This window comes from Mus pahari, chromosome 4 (assembly GCF_900095145.1).
Source record: "Mus pahari chromosome 4, PAHARI_EIJ_v1.1, whole genome shotgun sequence".
Taxonomy (NCBI): Eukaryota; Metazoa; Chordata; class Mammalia; order Rodentia; family Muridae; genus Mus; species Mus pahari.
The window spans coordinates 118,076,611-118,096,015 of NC_034593.1; the positions used below are offsets into that span (position 1 = coordinate 118,076,611).

At 43.8% G+C, this 19,405-nt stretch overlaps 1 protein-coding gene across 2 annotated transcripts in view; it reads right to left on the reverse strand.

The window, feature by feature from the left end:
* Sec24b (SEC24 homolog B, COPII coat complex component) overlaps positions 1-19,405 on the reverse strand; it is a 72,567-nt gene that overhangs the window by 39,440 nt on the left and 13,722 nt on the right. For both annotated transcript variants that reach the window (XM_021196171.1, XM_029537399.1), the window contains exons 2-3: positions 17,214-17,984; positions 10,467-10,610 (exon numbers count right to left, since the gene is read on the reverse strand). In XM_021196171.1, the coding sequence (XP_021051830.1) occupies positions 10,467-10,610; positions 17,214-17,984 (915 nt within the window). The remainder of the gene's footprint in view (positions 1-10,466; positions 10,611-17,213; positions 17,985-19,405) is intronic.

Below are 19,405 nucleotides of genomic sequence, written 5' to 3' on the forward strand. Positions count from 1 at the left end.
TCATTTAACAACCTCAACTCTGGGGGGGGGGGGGAGGAGCCAACTCTTTTTGTTTCCCTTTTCCAAGCTAAATAAATCCACTTTCCTGATCAATTTCTATTTTCTAATGTCTTCTGGAATATAGGTAAATTAAAATTATGGACCCAGGAGTCAAATTCCACAGGCTTCTTACAAAAACAAAAGAGCCACCAAACCACTCATTACTGTGGTCTGGGGACGCGGCTGACCGTGGGACATTGGTCCAAGCTGCACACACATACCCTAGGTCTGCCCCCACCCCCAGCAAGGGCACAGCGATACTGACAAGCACATTCAGGTTAAATTACTACTGAGGGTCTTCTGCAGAAGGCATCCCTGGGGATGGCTTAACAAAAGCTATCCTCGCTGTACAACACACACAGCTACGATGGCAAGAAACTGAACTGGTCTCAAGAGAACCACCCCATTGTGAAGGACATTTTTTGTTTTTTTGAATTTCAAGAGTTTAGATTTTGGAGCAACTCTTATCTTTGCTAAGATGTCTTCGAGGCAACAAACACTAGAAGGCTGCGCAGGAGCTCTCACGGAAGGCCGGCTCTGTGAGAGACACGCACATGCACGCTCGGTAGGCATCCAAACAAGTGCCTTGTGAACAGCCTTGTCCCCACCTTAGAAAGGACACTGTAACCCTGACTTCAAAAGCATCCTCTGAAATACCGCACTGAGGGAAAACCTCTCCGTGGCTACAAAGCAAGCACCCTCTTCCTTAAGTGACAAACGAAGGGGCCTGCGCCCAGACTGAAGACGCTTCCTGAAGCTGCCTCGGCATGGGTGAAGCACGCGAGGGCTTCGCTGGCACTGGCCTCTTCAGAAGCAGAGGGGGTGGGAGACAGGAGCAAGGACAGTGAACGTGTGTGCACATATCAGCCTGTAAATACTACTGTCACACCTATCGACCTTCAAAGTGTCCTGTGGGAGCAAAGACAATAAGAAACATTCAACAGAGGAGCAGTGTGACACTGCAGGGAGAAACTGGGAATCTGCCAGAACTCAGGAGACAAGAGATAGCTGCACACTGAGTGTGAGTTCAAGGCCACCCTGGTCTACACAGTGAGTCCCAGGTCAATAGGGGCTACAAAATGAGACCCTGTCTCAAACACACAGAAAAGAACAGCTGGGCTCTGGGTTCAATTTAGGTTCAGCCATACACTAGTTGTTAGTGCTTATGAAGTTAGTAACTGCTGCGCCCAGGACTGCTGGGTCCTGGAAACCTGACTGGGGCGACGCAGGAATGAAGAAACTGCAGACACTGAAGAAATGACAGACACACATACAGAAAAGCTGAGACCGGGTGGGCTTTGCTCTCTCTGACAGAGAGCACTTACTATATGGCCCAGAACTCAGCGTGTTTATTATGTACAGCACAAGGAGGAGGGGTTAGTCTTGGTGGAAGGTCTCTGTAAGGGAGCGGTCTCAGCGGTAATTATCCAGGAGGAAGAAGCTGTAGGGAGGAGGAGGAGGAGGCTGCAGTTGGGAGGAAGGAGCTGCAGTTGCTGCTTTCTGTACACACTGTCAACATCGTGCTTGGACCAGGGGGAGGCTTTGGCCCTGAGCCTGACCCAGAAAAGGCCTTGCCATGTCCATGGATCTGAGGCACTGGGGTCCTTGACATGGCCGTGCTCATGTCAGGCAACACACAATTCACTTAGGCCTTCCTCTGCTCCCCACATCTCCCCCTTTCTTATTTCTTAGCCGTTCATGAAGACTCTCCGTGCTTAGTCCAGAGGTGGTTCGCTGAAATGCTCAACACCAGACTGCAAGAAGGAGAAGAGGGAAGAACAGAGCAGCTGCTGTGCCCAACAAAGTGAAAGGAATGTTCAACAGGCTCAACAGACTGGAGACTGAAGCTTGTCAACGACTGTCTTCTGACAATAATAGGAGAGCAAATCTTACATAAGCCTCCTCTATTCCTCGGGTGCTGACATAACTGGCTCAAATACACACTATCGTTGTGGGTCCAAACAGCCAGGGGTGGGCCTCGGCTCGTTCCCCAATCATATCTGCTCTTGCTATAGATATAAGGGGCTGCTCTCACACATGCCAGTATTCATCTGTGTGACATTAAATTCTGTCTAAACCTAAGAGCTGTAGCTCACCACCAATAGCTGAAGAGAGCCCACCAGGACTCCAGGTAGTTAGAGAAGTACTCTCTCAACAGAGGATGCCATTAGCATAACCAGGTGTGGAAAGTGGTGACAATCCACAAAATGAAAAAGCGATGGCCTGGGGCTGTAGGTCCAGTGGGCTTTTCCCCTGACTGGACTTACCTGAATGGATATGATCACCAGACACATCAGAAATATAGCTGCAGGGTTATTTCCCAACCCCAGGCCTCGTGCTCCCTCCTCCGACATTTGCATCAGCCTTTTTATTTGACCCCACGTTGGTGGTGTCGCCCTCCTTGAAGTTTGTGCAGGAGGCCTCCTCCTTGGAGACCGCTCGATTGGCTTCAAGGGCCACACTTTCGGTTTCTCTGTGGGCTCCAGTCTCAGCCTCTTCACACCTGCAACCAGGAACTTCACTGCATCCAAAGCTCTTTAGGTGCCTTGAAGGTACCCAAAGTGGCTGTTCCTCACCTTCAGGGAAGACACAAGAATACCCTCTTCCCCACATTAGCAAGGGAACAGGCCAAACCACTTTCTTGTCACGACGCGTCTCTATAGCACCTCAGGTTTTATTCCCCTGTCCTCTGGTGACCAGTGCCATTCTGTTAATGTCATCTTTGCACAATTAAAACTTAGTGTAAATGAAGCTCTGTTTAGAGACCTGGGAGAAGCAGAGAATTTACCCTTTTTGATTTTCTAATTGTTGCTTGATCCACCTATGGGGTCTTCCTACGTTACCCTGTCCCTGAGGAATACCCATGCTGTGAGCTATTTTGTGTTGAACACAGAAAGGCTATAAGCAGGAGCACTGACTACCTATGTGCTGTGGATGGCCCACCCCAGCAAATCCAGCAAGGCAATATGAGCAACAGCATGCTGGCTGGCAGCCTCCCTCCCTGTATGAGCAGGGCACAAACAATATGAGAACAGCTATCAACAGACACATGCACCAACTGTACTCTGCCAAAGGAGACGACATGAAGAAAGAACATCCATCTGACGGACAGCACTAGGACATAACATTCCAGGGTCAGTGCCATCATGCGTGACAGGCTGGAAAGGACCACTGTGGGCATATTGCTTTAGCCTAGCCTGCTCTCAGAAAATGGCAAGTGTCTTTTGTAAAAGGGGGAGGGGGCTGATGACACAAAGCATGACTATCATGGATTTTTTTTTTTTTTTTTTTAAATCAAGGCAGACTGCACAGCAAGAGGGAAGCAGAGCAAGGACCCTGAGACCAAGATGTCGGCCATGCATTACCACCAGCCAGTGGTCTGGGGAAAGCTACATGTGGCCAGATATGGCCAACATAGCAAGGACTCTGACTTGGAAGCAAGAGTTCCAGGTATACCTTTTGATCTGGTGCCTGACCAATGTAGGCCATCTCTAAGGCTTGCCTTACTCCTACTACATAAGAGTATAGGCTGTAAATATTGACAGAGGGGAAGGCAAAATAATCTAAAACTACACAAAATGCAGAGTGAACTGAGTACACTGTGCATGGTACTTCAGAACCCAAGGAAGGGTGGTGGAGTGGTAGGGGCTGTAACATCATCAGGAGTGTGTGTAAACAGGTTAGCTAAAGCAAGGGGTTAAGACTGTGTGCCTTCAGGAAAAGCAAGCCCACGAGTCAGGTCCAGTATATGACCTTGGATGGTGGAAGCTGAGAATCAAGCTGGCCAGAATAATCAGCCAAAGGATGCTGCTAGACACTGAATTGCAGCCCAAGCCAGTGCTGCCGATCTCCTGAGTGAGACAGACCTTACTTCTAGATCTTTACCTGGCATTCCTATAGTATGTTTGAGTCCCCCTGAGATAAATTTTGCCACCAAATCATAGCAAAGGTTCAAAACCCTGGATAAGGAATGCCCTAAATGCAGCTATTTCGGACTGCTCCACAATGGCCAGAGTGCCCCAGTAGGGGTCATGGGTAATTTTAGGACTGCTAGTGAAAAGGCTTGGCTGGGTCCTGCATATGTACTTGGACACAGCCACTTCACAACTAGGGTCATCCTGGCCTCAGAAGTAATTGGCACAGAGGAGAGTGATCAGTGTCCCCATCTAAGTTCTTGGGTAATAAGCTTAAGTGCTGAGTTAATCTATATCTTCCAGCTGTTCCCAAAATCATTAGTTTTGAAAAAAATCCCTGTGAATTTCTAGTTTTTGAGGATGTATAGTATGCTTCCCTATAATTTTATCTAGGTATTGGAGTGAGATACCATCTGAATCTTTTCAGGAGCAATTTGAAGACACCCAGGTCTGAAGGCTGTTTTTGAGGTCTACAATGCTCATGGCCAGTTCCGTAGAATAAGGATGACTTATTAGAAGATCATCTACATAGTGGGTGATGTAAACCTTAGCTTTTTTGTCAGGTATGAGCTTGCCAGACTCAACAACCAATTCCTAACACGCAGCAGGGCTGTTTTCACACTCTGGGCAAGTGCTGTACAGACACAAGCAAACTTTCTGAGATAGCCAGATGTAGCCAAGTGGTGAAAAGCAACCCTTTAAGTCAACTATAATGAAATGAAAATGTGATATTACAGCAGGAGGTGCTGGGGCCCACTGCCCGCATGACTTCATTTATATTCTTAAATCCTTTAATAGCCTCTATTCACCTGATTTCTTTTTTGGATAGATAGGGGTATTCTGGGGATTAATAGACTTGTCCGAGTGTCTGCCCTGTAACTACAGTGGAGGCAACTACAGTAGAGGCAATTTTCCCCTATGAGTGGCCACTGATCTACCCACACAGATTTCTCTCATGGCCAAGTGATCTGGGAGGCAAATTTCCATTTGGCGTGCATTGTAACATTGACCAGGGCTGCCGGTGAAAAGCAGCAGTCATGTGATGCCCGTCTCTGAGCCTTTAATAATCACCCTGAGTAATCACAAGAGGAAATGCACTTTGTATTTTATCTAAACCTCACAAAGGATTAAGTCGGTGATGCAGTATCTAATGGTAGTATGGTTTTGGCTATATAAGAGGACTCCCATTTGGCTCAGATACTTCAGCCTTATAAAATCACAAGGATGCTGCTGGGTAGAATGTGAGGTCTAAAAGCACCTTTATGACCTTTGGCACCCTGATAACTAATTATAGCAAACTGTGTAATGAAGACCACAAACTGTAAATATCTTTCTTTGTTTAGCATTGGGGAATTGGTTCAGCTATTTTAAATGCACGCGTAGTCCCAAAAGAAGTTGGGGTAACTGAACCATAACCTTAATTCCCCACTACACAATCTTCATCTATTACTCCCAGGTGAATCTGTAGTCCCTGCAGGCTCTGGCTGCTTCTGCCTAAAGTAAGTCCTACTGTGGCTGCTGGCTTAAAACTATCCACATTAGAGGGTGGTCTAAGTCAGGTGGTGGAGCTGAGGCTCAACCCCCCACGGCCTGCGGCTGCCTTACAGAGCTGACCAATGGTACATTTTGGTAGCTGAGGGTCACTGTCTCTCCTATCACTTGTGGTTGGCCCTTGGGGTGGTGGCACCTGTTGTTTGGAGGGGCATCAGCCATTTCCCCAGGCCCTCTCCAGGCTGCTAATGAATTCTCAGTTGTGAATAGCATTTTAGTCCACTGGACTCCTCTCTGACATCTTAGATAAAAGCCTGGGAAGCTGTGCAGATCATGGAACATGGTGGGTACAGGAGCATGTTTCTTTTTTAAAAAAATTGAAATCCTTGTGGCAGCAATCACATGCAAAATGTCCTGTTTTTCTATATGTATAACAGGCATCATTTTCCCCTCAGGGCATATAACTTACTAAAGGGCTGATTGGAGACATGTCTTGAAGGTAGCTAGGACATTATGCCCACATAAAATCTAATCATTCCCTGTTAATTTAAGTGCTTTTGATAATACCTACATGTCTGCTTACGAGCCTTGCCAGCATTTTCAAGAACCAAGTGATATGTAAATACCTTTCCTGCCCTAGGGTCAACTATAAGGTGGCACTGCAGCTTGGAAGAACCAAGTCACAAAGTCTGGGTACAATCTGGCCCTGTCTGATCTGTTTTCCACAGGGGCTTTTCCCCCTTGAAGGACAATGTTCTCTGTGGCCTTTAAGGCAACTATGTTAACTAGTTGGTAAGCTTACAAAGGATAGTGTACTTGGTTGCTGGTGCCTACAGACATAGCAGTTCCATGAGCCAGACTATGCTGTGCTTGGTCCTCACACAACTCTGTAAGCCCAACCTTAAAGAGCAGCTAACCCTCTGGGTGGATGCAAGAGTTTTCCATGTTTAACCAATCAGTGCCAAGCATTGCCACTGAGGAGATGCTAAGTAACTCCTTGGGTACAGAGAGCTACAGGCCCTTGGGTTGTCTAGGCTTGCTTGAGCTCTCAAGATTTAAAGGGTAGTCTCACAACAGCTATCATTTGAATTCTGTGAATCAGTTTTGCTCCAACAGGAGAAAGCAACTGAGTATTTTCCTAAAATCTGACAGCCTAACAAGGTTTGCTGTAGAGGAGTGAACTTATGTCCATTAAAGCTTGCTGTTGGCCAGGCCCAGCGCACAGTTCCCTGGGACTGGGCATCCTCAACCCCAACTACCATAATCACTTTCCTTAGTATTAGGATCCAGGGCACCAGGCAGTCAGAACCAGCCTGCCTCACCTGTGAATTCAATTTACCTCACTGCCTTTGCAGATCCAACTCTACACAGCCTGCCCTCCTTTGAGGAAAGAACCATGGATCTATGCAATCACATACAGTAAGACTCCAAAAACTGTAAGTGCTTGGGTGCTCAGCCCTGCATCCCTTAGCTTTTCCCTCTCCTTTCCCAAGTAATCAATGCCTTGCCCTCTTTGGGAAGCTGAGGGTACGCCTAAGAACTGTTCGAGAGGGAATATTTTCCCTCTGCTTCACAGCTCCCCCAAGCCGCCTCTGGAGCATTAACAAGACTGTTCATCTCTAGATTCTGCCTGCCATGTTTCAGACCTAACGCTCACAATTAATTACACCCCGCCCCCTTTACCTTCATTTTTATCTTTCTCTTTACCTTTATTTGCGAACTTCTCTGGGGGGCGTTCCCTCATCCGACCGATGCAAGCTCCCCACAGTCCAGGGTCTCTGTTCACAGGGCGCCACTTGCCACATCCAGCAAGGCTAGGTACTGGAAACCTGACTGGGGTGACGCGGGAATGAAGAAACTACAGACACTGAAGAAATGACAGACACACATACAGAAAAGCTGAGACCGGGTGGGCTTCGCTCTCTCTGACCGAGAGCACTCACTAAGTAACCCCGGAACTCGGCACTGTTTTCTAGGTGCAGCATAAAGGAGGAGGGGCTAGCTAGTCTTGGCGAGGTCCCTGTAGGGGAGCAGTCTCAGGCTGTGAATATCCGGGAGAGAGCTGTGGTTGGGAGGAAGAAGCTACTATCAAAGCAGTCTGCACACAGTGCCAACATTAATGCTCAAGCCAGGGGAAGGCTTTGCCACTTCCCTGAGCCTGACTAGTGGAAGGCTTTGCCACTTCCCATGAGCCTGTATGGCATTAGGATCTCGGCATGAACATGTTCACGTTAAATAATACACATTCACTCAGGATAGGACTTTAGCTGCTCCTCACAACTAACTTCCCCATTTTTCACTAACTAATCTGTAAGATGGAATAGTTACTACCTCAAATACTTGTTGTAAGGATTAAGTCTAATACTTCGTTAGACATGTGGTACTGACATGAACAAAATAGCATACATGTTAGTTACTGCTGTATTTTGAAAACATGCCATGTATAATTAACTTGAAATGATCATCAGTTTGTTTTTCAGAGGGTCTCATGTAATCCGGGTTAGCTTCAAACCTTAAGAGCAGCTGAGACTGGCTTGGCTTTCTGGCGCTGATCCCTGGCTTCTTCCCACTATCTATGTAGTTCACACACTCTTCCGCTGTGGCACAAGGATTCAATGAACGTGCCTTCATACCTGGTTCTGTGAGTTAACTCTTACAAAACTAAAAATAAAAAGGGAATGTTTTCTAGAGCTGCCAGGTGTTTTTCCAGACGACCGCTCATCTCTAGATTCTGCCTGCCATGTTTTAGACCTATCGATCACAAGTACGCCCTGCCCCCTTTACCTTCCTATATTATCTTTCTCTTTACCTTTATTTGCAAACTTCTTTGGGGGGTATAAGATTGTATGTGAAGGCTGGGATGATGGCTCAGTTTGATAAAGCACTTGTGCAAGCATGGGAACCAGAGTCTGTGTCCTCAGAGCCACAGAAAAGCCAGGCAGGCGAACAGCCACCTAGAATCCCAGCATTCAAGGAGACAGACAGACGAGATGCCTAGGGTGAGCTAGCTAGCTAGACTACAACAAACAGCCAAGCTCCACATCCAGCTGGAAACCTGCCTCAAACTGAAGTGGAAAGCTATCGAGAGACACTCAATGTTACTGTCTATCAGGCTTACACACTCACGTGCACACATGCACACCCTCACTCAAGGAAACATGCATACACATTGCATACCACACATATATACTAAAATAAAATCTACAAGTACCACCATACCTAGCTTCTATAAGAAAATCTGAAAGTCCCTGTACACTCAAGTCCCTATATAAAATGGTATGTGTATATAATCTATGCATATTCTCCTCTTTATTTTAAATTCTCTCTAGACTCTATATATACCCAATAAGTTTATTCTATATAAATAGTTGTTCCGCTGAATCACTTAGGGATATTACAATGTCTGTGTTGTTCGGTACAGATACTTCCTAGGAATTCTCAATCCCTGGTTTATGATGTCCTCAGACACAGAGCTTAGGATCCAGATAGCAGTAGTGGTCATGTGGCCCCAGCACACTATATAAAGATAGAGCTCTGCACAGCTTCCAAGAGCTCCATTTTATGCAGGCTACAACTTGTACAACCACAGTTTTCTTGACTCATATAAACAATTAGATTCTATACCCTAGATCTACTCAAAGGCAAAAAAATTTAGCTAATTAGAAAACAAATGAATAATCATGGATTATAAATTTACATATCTGCAATATTACATTTTTCTGTTTTTTATGCAAATAGCTGATCTTAGTTAAATCAAAACGCTGTCAACAGTCAACAATAAAAGTTATATTTTATAGAAAGAATGTATAATGGGTTTGAATTAGAAGCCTTTTGCTTTACTACTTATTAACCTGTACTCTTGGCCAAGTTACTTCAACTCTATGAATCTTATTTCTTTAATTTGCCAAACAGTGATTTATGCCATATGATTAAAATGGGGATTAATGAGACAAAAATATAGTTAGTCTGAATATAGTAAGCATTAAATAAATGGTAGGAGTTTCTTCTCTGTCTAAACTGTGCTAGGAGGCAATACTGTGCTTGCTTAGGGTCAGAGTGCAGTGGAAAATGATAACTGAAGACATCATCAGTGTAAGACACAGAAAGATATGGGAGGTAGGGGAGTGTGGGGTTCACAATAAGCAAAGTCTTCCGAGCACTGTGCCCTCTGGAAGCAAACACTTAGAAGAACTAGATTCTATTCCTAGTCTCACTGGTTTTTGGGAACTGATAAATAGTTTGGCATTGATTCTTTTCAAATCAAATAATAAAATTTACAACACATAATCTGACCAATTGACCACATAAACACTCAACAAACAGAGGCAGTGAAAGCAGCCAAGGATTTCCAGGACCTCTTCTGAGATTAAGAACATAACAGAAGAACTTTCACAGCCAAGGCTAGAGGTTGTCACACACATGAAGTATGGCCCTTAAAACAGTTCCAGTGAGTTGGAAATACAGTCTGATAAATGAAAACAGATTAGCCAGAAACATCAAGATTTTAGAATTTTTGCCATATAGAAAATAACCAAGAAAACTTCTGAAAGACAGGATAGTGGAGAAAACAGGATCAAACTAGTCTATGCCAGATGTGTCACTTCCTTATTCAAGAGTATTAAATTAAACGCAAGGTCTGTCGATGATGCATGGAGAAGTTTCAATCCCATGACACCTCTCATCCCCAGTCCTTCCAAATCGTGGATGATAACAAATGACAAGCACAAAAATCTTCAAACAAGACACAAAGATTCACTAAATAGGACAATGATGGTTGCTTTAGCCTAAAAAAAAAAAAAATCTATAATGGTTTAAGAAAGAAAATTTAACATCCCAGATAGTATCCAATCAACAATAAAAATTATGAATTAACATGCAAGACTAAGCTGTCATATTTGAGTCTGAATTATAAATTACTTTTTTCATGTTTTCAGTTAGTTATGGTTATACAGTGTGGCATTTTTAAATCAGCTACTGAGACATGAGTGTGCATATGAATAAAATAAGCAGCTTCTCACATACCTTTTGTCTGCATTTGCTCTGGGGGTGGTGGGACGGAGGGCACAGGCCCAACTGGGTGACTTGGAGCAGGTAGTACTCTTGTTGATGAGGGTCCCGGCAAAACTGTGGATACTACGGAGCTGGACTTGGGGGGTTGGACATTTTCTGTAATAGGACAAGACCGAGAATCTGTAACTGAAGGCAAGAAATCATTCACCCACAGCAACACACTTGAAACATGTTAAAACAAGTTTACTAACACAATGCAATGGTTCTGCCGTCCACAGAAGCCCCAGTGCCATCACACCCGTTTGATGTGTGTGATGCTAGGACGAAGGCAGCCCAAATAAGCCACGGCTCCCAAAGTGGGAAAGCTAGTCACTCATGTTTTAATAATTTGTAATAACAACTTTTATTAAAACATTTCAAAGATGTCATTATCTTTCAGACAAAATGAAATGCTGATTTTCTTTACAAATGAACAATCTCTGCTATTAGTTATTGTACTACATAATGGTGACAAGGTAAAGTGAATAAAGGTAAGGGGGTCTCTGAATTCTATAAATCAGCTCATACCTCCTCTTGCTTTATGTATTTATAAAAACAACAGTCCCTTTCTCACAGTGACAGGAAATGGAGGTCCAGAACAAGTTGTCTTGGTGGTTTCTCCTGAAGCTGTAAATGACAGTCTTCCTCTACATTTCCTATGGTCTCTGTGTACATCTGGGTTCTAGACTTCTTATAAAAATGCCATTCATATTGCGTATGGGCTGGCTATGGGCCCACCCAATGACTTCACTTGAATGCAATTGTCTCTTTAAATAGTCACACTCAGTAATAAGGTTCTGCCTTGGGACCTTATTAGTGCCTTGCATCTGAACTTTTGGAGGGAAAACCTTTAAATTGGTTTTCCTTTAAAGACAGGAGGTTAATTTTATAAGCAAATCATGTTAAGCACTCATCATGTAGTCCATGCTGGATGCACACACTGTAAAGTTCATATCAAAATGAGAAGATGAACAATTACCCCCTAACAGATTCATTGGATGTTAATTAACAGTGTAAAAATGGGGAGGGGGCATTAAAGGCCTCCAACTCACAACGTTCCTATATCCTAATTTAAGTGACAATGCATGGCCCTCCTATGCTCTGGTTACCTACCCACTTTATCCTGAATCTCAAGAAATACCCAAATTACCAAAAGACTAAAATACTAAAGACTGCTGGCAGTTTTTATAATGATAAACAGATATAACAGATCAAGTATTACATACTGGTCATTCTTTTTTTTTTTTTTAAAGATTTATTTATTTATTATATGTAAGTACACTGTAGCTGTCTTCAGACACTCCAGAAGAGGGTGTCAGATCTTGTTACAGATGGTTATGAGCCACCATGTGGTTGCTGGGATTTGAACTCCGGACCTTTGGAAGAACAGTTGGGTGCTCTTACCCACTGAGCCATCTCACCAGCCCCATACTGGTCATTCTTAATCTTAGCTGAATAACCACTGTTTATGCTATGCAATGACATTTTCTGTTGATTTTAATGAGCATATTACTGAACATCTTTTCTACTTAAGAGTAGGTATTTAGGAAAGGGTGTGACACTTCTAGAAGAGATAGATGGTAGCCGGCGGACCTTGGGTGACGAAGTAATGCATGTTGGAATAAAAAAAAAAAAAAAGATAGAGGAAAGTTTTGAAAAACTGCAAAAGAATAAATGGGGCATTTGTAACATATAGAGAAAAGAAATGCAAATCCAGCCAGGTGAGGCAAGGGGGAGGGGAAACAGAGGTCTCATCCACAAACTAAACCAGGTGGCCTTATCAGGTGGGCTTTACCAGGACAAGACCAAAGTTTTCACAAATCTCAACAATTACAGGTATTCACTGGACAGTGACTTTTCCCAGGGGATGGTTAGTAGTAGTAACAAGTTGTCCCAGCTCAGAATGCTGTGCCCAGTGGCCACCATCAAAAGGAAACTCGAATCTTGTATTGTTAATAGCCACTTCCTGTCTACTGCTTCTAAGCAAATGCCCCATTTCAAATGTAACAAAGCAGGGCCTCTGCCCTACAGCGCCCTGCTTCTCTGCTGGAGTGCTGCTGGCATGCTGCAAAACAGGCGGTCAAGGCCCTGTTTTCCTTCTCGACACCAGAAGGAAACCAGCAGAGGTCTGGGTCGAAGGCTGTGACTCCGTCTTCTGGGTACACAGGCTCTGCCAGCATAGAGCTGGGAGTTAGGAACAGGGTCCCCAGTGCTGGCAGAACCTGGCCTGACTCAGAGCTCTAAGTACCAGGAGGCTAGAAGTGAAAAGGCCTCCTCAGGAGTTTAGGCACAGCTCTTTAAGATGAAGGCCTTCCCTGCAGCAATCCTTAAGGAAGACATGGTCCTTGCTTGTTCACACTGGCTTATTTAATGGTGGATGTGAATGCAGACACTTTATTCAGGGCTAACCAGGGATTAAATACCTTTTGTGGGAAGGAATGCCCAGGAAGGAAGCTCATCAGGCCTATCTAGATACCTCATTAGCATGGAGAACTCCAGGTGTTTATGCTACATGCCGCAGTGCACATGGTCCTCAGTGGGGTACCACCATGGGGACCTGCACAAAGCAGGGAGAGGCAGGTAGGGAATGACTTCACTCATGCCATTCTCAATTCTGAGATTCCGGGGTCTGACCTCATTCAACCTTACCATTCTTATGCCTGTCTGGTAACAAGGTCCCAGACACCCTACAGTTATCACTATGACAGGTTAGACTTCTAGGATGCAGTATCTATAATTCATAGTGAAAACCACTGAAGGTGATCTTACAGACCTTATGATAGTAGACAGAAAGCTTAAAATTAGAATCAAAAGTAGATTATGCCTCCTCCTACAAAAGAGCAAAGGCTACCTGGGTTAGAGTGGGAGTCAAAGGTGCTCCCATGGATTAGAAGCACATGAATTACACTAGGAAGAAAATGAGGCTTGGAACCAATCAATAACCAAGGAAAACATTCATGCTAATTAGTTCCACAGGTGTGCACCTTGATTAAGTGAGGCCATAAACAAGGAGTGGGCAGTTCTATTATGAGTGTAAGAACAAAGAATGGACGATTAGCTAGTTTAACTAGACAAGACTTCAAAAATAAGGTGTAAGATAGGTGACCTGTTTCTTGGTAAAAACCTTGTTAACCTATGACATAAAAAAAACTCTTGCTCTGGACTTACAATGAACATATGGAAAATAGATCTATAAAACGACTGCTTTGAACTCATAAAGAACTCGTAGATAAAACTACTGCTTTGAACTTATAATGAACTTGTGGAATGAAAGAAGATTAAAAAAATGTTTAGTTGGGTACAAATTTTAATAGAAAAACATGCAATCAGTAATCCTTCTGTAACTCTCTCTTATGTAACAATTTTATCTGTTTTCCAATGAGGTAGTTCTTTTTCTTAGAGAGCTTTGCCCTAGGAGGTATAAAAGGGCAAAAGAGAAAAAATAAAGAGGGTTGGAGCCTGCTTTGCTTTATCCAGTGTGTGTGTGTGTGGGGGGGGGGGGATGATTTTTATCCTTTCTTTTCTCCAACTGCCAGCCACCATCAGTGGCAGCCCAGCTGGCTACCATCCATCAGTAGCAGCATATACCAGTCACAATCAGCTCTGGTTTCTGCCTCCTTGTCTCCTTTTAATCACCTGCTGCTATCTGCAGAGACCAATGCTGGGTGCCATTGGTGCTCGGACCACTGCCAACTCTACAGCCACCTGCCTCAGTTTACCCTGTGCTGCTGCAGCTTCTCTTAGACACTTCACTGAACCTGCAGTATTGGCAGCTTCTCATTTTTATTGATCTAGTAGATATTCTGGGTTTCCTCCGATTGCTTTCTATCATCTGTTGACTACTACAGTTTTCTCTTAGTTATGATCTTTTCCACATCAATTTGTATATGTATTTGTGTAGCCTAGAAAAATATCGTTTTTCCTCCTACTTTCTAGTTTGTTTCATTTTATACTGCCTGTCAAAGATAAAAACTTTTTCATTAGACATTACTTGAGGTTTTCATGATTGCCCTTTATGGCTAGCATGAGCACTATGTGTGCTTTCTTTATAAAATTTGATCACTCCAAAGTTCTGGAAATAGTCTATTTCCTCTGAAGAATTTTAAAAGTTTTGCCTTTTTGAATATTTTAAATTTAAAAGATCTAAATATTTATTTTGGCCACAATTTACTTCTTGAGAAATCCATCCTTCAAATTGCAGCTAAAATATCATTTCATGAGAGAAAACTCCTGAGTCCAAAATAGGCCACTGTGCCCACCACAAGCTCTCCAAGGACTGTACCTCCGCTTCTTGTCACTGACACAGCAGGTCTGCATTTGTGGGTGTTCAGCGGATGTCTGCTGCCACAAGTGGACTACAAGCTTGAACTATAACAATCTATCTTGTTATCACAATTATCTCCTTACACCAGAACCAGCCTGGCATGATTGGCTTTCAAACAGCTAATGGGTGGTGGGTAGATCTATCAGCACTAAGGATCAGAGGTACATGCCGACAGAGAGGCTGCCCTTTAAACCAAGGGAATGTGACAGAAGCAAAAACATATAAACTGCCACAATGTAAAACAAATGCCTGACTTGTATTTAGTTTATAGCCTTAAAATAATACTATAGGTGGTGGATGCACATACCTTTAACCCCAGCATTCAGGAGGCAGAAGCAGGCAGATCTCTGACATTCAAGGGCAGCAGGGGCTACACAGTGAAAATCTGTCTTCTATAGAAGTGAGTCCAGTACAGCTAAAGGATCAGCTCCGCAGTTAAGAGCACTTGCTATTCTTGCAAAGGATTTAGGTTCGGTTTCCAGCATCCACAGTGTCTCAGTTCTCTGTAACTCAAGTTCCAGGGAATTCAATACTTTCTTCTGACCGCCATAGGCAACAGGCATGCACGTGGTGCATAAATATACATGCATGCAAACACTCATGTGCATAAAAAGTAATCTTTTCTGGATGTGGTGGCACACGTCTTTAATTCTAGTACTTGGTAGAGGCAGGATGCTCTCTCTCTATGCGAGGCTAACCTAGTACAGAGTCAGTTCCAGAACATCAGTCAGTCTCCATCTCTGTCTGTCTGTCTTTCTCTCTAAAAGAAATAAAGAAAAAGAAAGAACAAAAAAATGACAGACAAGGTAGCCCCTATCTTTTAGCACATGAAATTCTCTAGGACCTGGTAGGAGACCGAGTCTCAGCTAGTTCTGTGCCCCCGTTCAAGATGTTCAAGCTGGAGTCGTGAACATCTGTGAGTCTTCTTTTCCCTTCAAACTATACCAACCAATCTGAAGCAAGTGCTGTCTTCTATCATCACACTTCTCTGAGGTAACTGTGTTCTGTCACTTTAAACTTTAAAAAAAAAAAAAAAAAAAGGTTTCTATTCTCATCTCTTGACCGTCATTTCTACTAGAGTATTTGACAAGACTAGAGATTCATCATATACAGAGACAGTTTTTAAATTGGATAAACTCATGAAAACTTCAGTCTAAGTTAACAACTAACCACGGCACCGCAAACACACTGGACTCCTTAGTGCAATCACCTAAAATCCTAAGGCTGACCCTTGTCTGCAAGGTGGCACTGAAGGTCTTTTCTCCATGTTATAACAGCATTTGCCTATTAATTCAAGTGTACAGTTCAGTACTACTATAAATTCTAATTAAAACGTGAAATACTCTAACTATCCAGGCAAGGATAACTACCTCTCCTTACCACCCTTGACATCTGACTGCAGGGATAGTTATAATCTAAATGTAACACCCAGAACACTATCACAGCTTCATCAGCTACCATTCTGGATGCACACTTTCTTTTCCTTTTGTTTTTTGTTTGTTTCTTTGGAGACAGGGCTTCTCTGTGTAGCCCTGGCTGTCATGGAACTTGCTCTACAAACCAGGCTGGCCTTGAACTCATATATCTGCCTGCCTCTGCCTCCCTAGCTCTGGGATTAAAGGTGGGCACTGCCACCACCCAGTGCTGTGCATACATTTTCATTCCCTTCAAGAGCACATCATTAGATTCAAATTCACAACTTCAAAGTGAGTAAGAATATTCCATGGAAACAGAACACTTAAAATATAGATACACAGTGACATCTCCTGGCTTGGCAGATACACATACACAAACACACACACACACACACACACACACATTTTATCATATGTACTATGTATACCTTTATATAAGTAAAATTACAAAGGTTTAAGTAATAGACTTAACTATCAAGGAGTCACATGACATTACTTCCCCTTCTTCATCCTTCATCTTAGTGTACTCATTTAAGAATAGGAAAGCAGCCTTTATCTCCAGGAAGCACAGCTTAGGAAGGCAGGATAATGACTTTGACCATTTTTTTTTTTCTATAATAGTGGAGCTAGTATGAACAGTAATGACCAACAAGACACATCATCAAAATAGAATCTTCAATGTGTCCAAGCCATGTTAGGGACAAGTAATGCAGAGGCATAAAAGACATCAACAAATACTGTCTGCAACCAGTGTCAAGGCATGGAAGCAGGCTCTTCAAACAGACCATTGAGGAGCTAACTATGAATGAGGAGGATACAGCAAGGGTTTGTGGAGATTCAGTAGAATACCACAGAAACCTAAGCAGATACAGTGCAAGAGTGAGCAAATGCCCATTATTCCCATCAGGAAATACCACTGTCAGCAAGACTTTAATGTTCAGATTGTCAGCCATGCTCTGGTGAATTTCATACTCAACTTACCGTTATTTGTTGGGTGGCTGTTGGCTGTAGCCAAGGATCCCATTTGGTTTTGGATGACACTGTCTTGGGCTGGTGGAAGGGCTGGACCTGACCATGGTAGAGAACTGTATCCTAAATGACTCTGCTGCTGCTGCTGCTGCTGCTGCTGCTGCTGCTGCTGCTGCTGCTGCGAAGGTGGAGGTGGAGGTCTTGAGGGGTAGGTAAGAGCTGTGCTAGGGCCAGAGTATGACTCTTTAACTGGCCTGGCAGGTGGAGGAGCACTCTGTGAGGTAAACATCTGCCCATATGGCTCACCGGCAGGCAGCGAGGGATAGGAAACGTTAGGATACACGACATTAGACACAGTTGAGATGGGATAATGACTACAGGTGGAAGGATATCCCTGAGAAGCAACAGAAGCGTTGGCAGAGTACGTGGCAGGACTACTGTAGCGATTCCCAAGAGAGGAGTAGGGCTGGGAGGCACTGGAATAGGAATGGGATGCTGATGCAGGAACTCCTTGGAAAGATCCAGGCGTGGAGCCCCCCAGGTGAGGGGCAGAAGGGCCTCTGCCATACATCTGCTGTGCTCCTGGTTGGTTTGCTGAGCTGGGAGTCCCCACATTTTGTGTTGGTACTGTATATGGACGAGAGTAGTAACTATCACACTGGCTATCCAATGGCAAGGAGGTCATTTTCCCAGGTCCTTGAGAGTAATGTCCTGAGGGGACCATATAGTTTTGATGAGGCAGCCCATACCCAGATGGAACTTGCATTGAACTCTGTGCTGGACCTGAAAAAAAAAAAAAAATTTACAATACTGTACTAAGAAATGATGCATAAATAGCTCCCATCTAAATGCTGGCCCAATAAATCTTTTTCTCCATAACTCCATCATACTGTCAAAGATACATATTGTCACAGGCATCATGTAGCCAGACTCCAAAACGATCCCTAATGAGGCCCCACCCCTGCTCTCAAACCCTTGAGGAGTCCAGTCTCCCTCACCTTGGATCAGGTCTCATCTCCATGAGCATGACCAGAGATGCTGAGAAACTACTTCCTGCATTAGCACAGTCTTAACTCTAGAGCTCCCTGTCTCTGAGAACTCAGACCTGAATGATCATGTAACACAGACAAGGAAGGACAGACATGTAGGAAGGAATAGACAGCCAATAAACAGGAATGTGCTAGCATCCTTCAAATTCAACTGAGTCGTGAGACAATGAGAGCCTAACAGATAGCTTGACTATAATCTATGAAAGCATTCAACTGATTGGCTACCAAGTCAGTATTCTTTAACCAACTAAGACACAGGGGCTGAAAAGATGTCTCAGCAGTTATGAGCACTGGCTACTCTTCCAAGAGGACCTGGGTTTGATTCTCATAACCCACATGTCAATTCACAGCTGTCTGTACCTCTAGTCCCAGAGGACAGGATGCCCTCTTCTTGCCTATAAACCCATACCTGAAGGCCATGGATGGATGCTTTGAGGTCCAAGCCAGCCAAGGATATATTCCAAGACTTTGACTTAGAAGAAAGTGGGGAGGGGCAAGGAGGATAGTCAGAGGATGGGTTAACCAAAACTAATCATGTATGAAAAAGCCATAGAAACACATAAAATTGCTTTGAAAGGCAATTTAAAAAAAATACAAGAAGGAATTTAATTGGACACTGCTACTTCCAGAAAACATGATTGAAGAAAACTTTGATGCCAGGCATGAGATATTTCCCTACATGTTATTCATCAAGAAAGCTCCAGCGTCCCCCAAAACAACACAGGCTATTGCCAATGTCCTTGGTTGTCTACTACAACTAAATGGTAAGGCATGAGTGAAGACTCAGCACGCTGTAGTTACAGGACATAGAAAAGCCAAACTGGAATTACCCAGCAAACGTCCAGCTGGCCAGCTTTCACACTGCCAGAAGGCATTAGGCTGGCTGCTGTGGTCTTACCCAGGGCGAGACTCTGCACGCTACATACAATACAGGCCTTCTAGGCAAGATGTACCCATGGGAAAAACTGGCATGAGGCTTTCCAGGATAAGCAACACCTCTGATTTGATCTCATCTTGTTCTGTCTGAGGGAACTGTAAACCTGGTCAGAAGCCCAAGGTTGGGCAGGTCATCACTTTAGGAGAAAACCCATTTACCAGTGTGGTTCCTTTTCTTTTCTTTTCTTTTCTTTTCTTTTCTTTTCTTTTCTTTTCTTT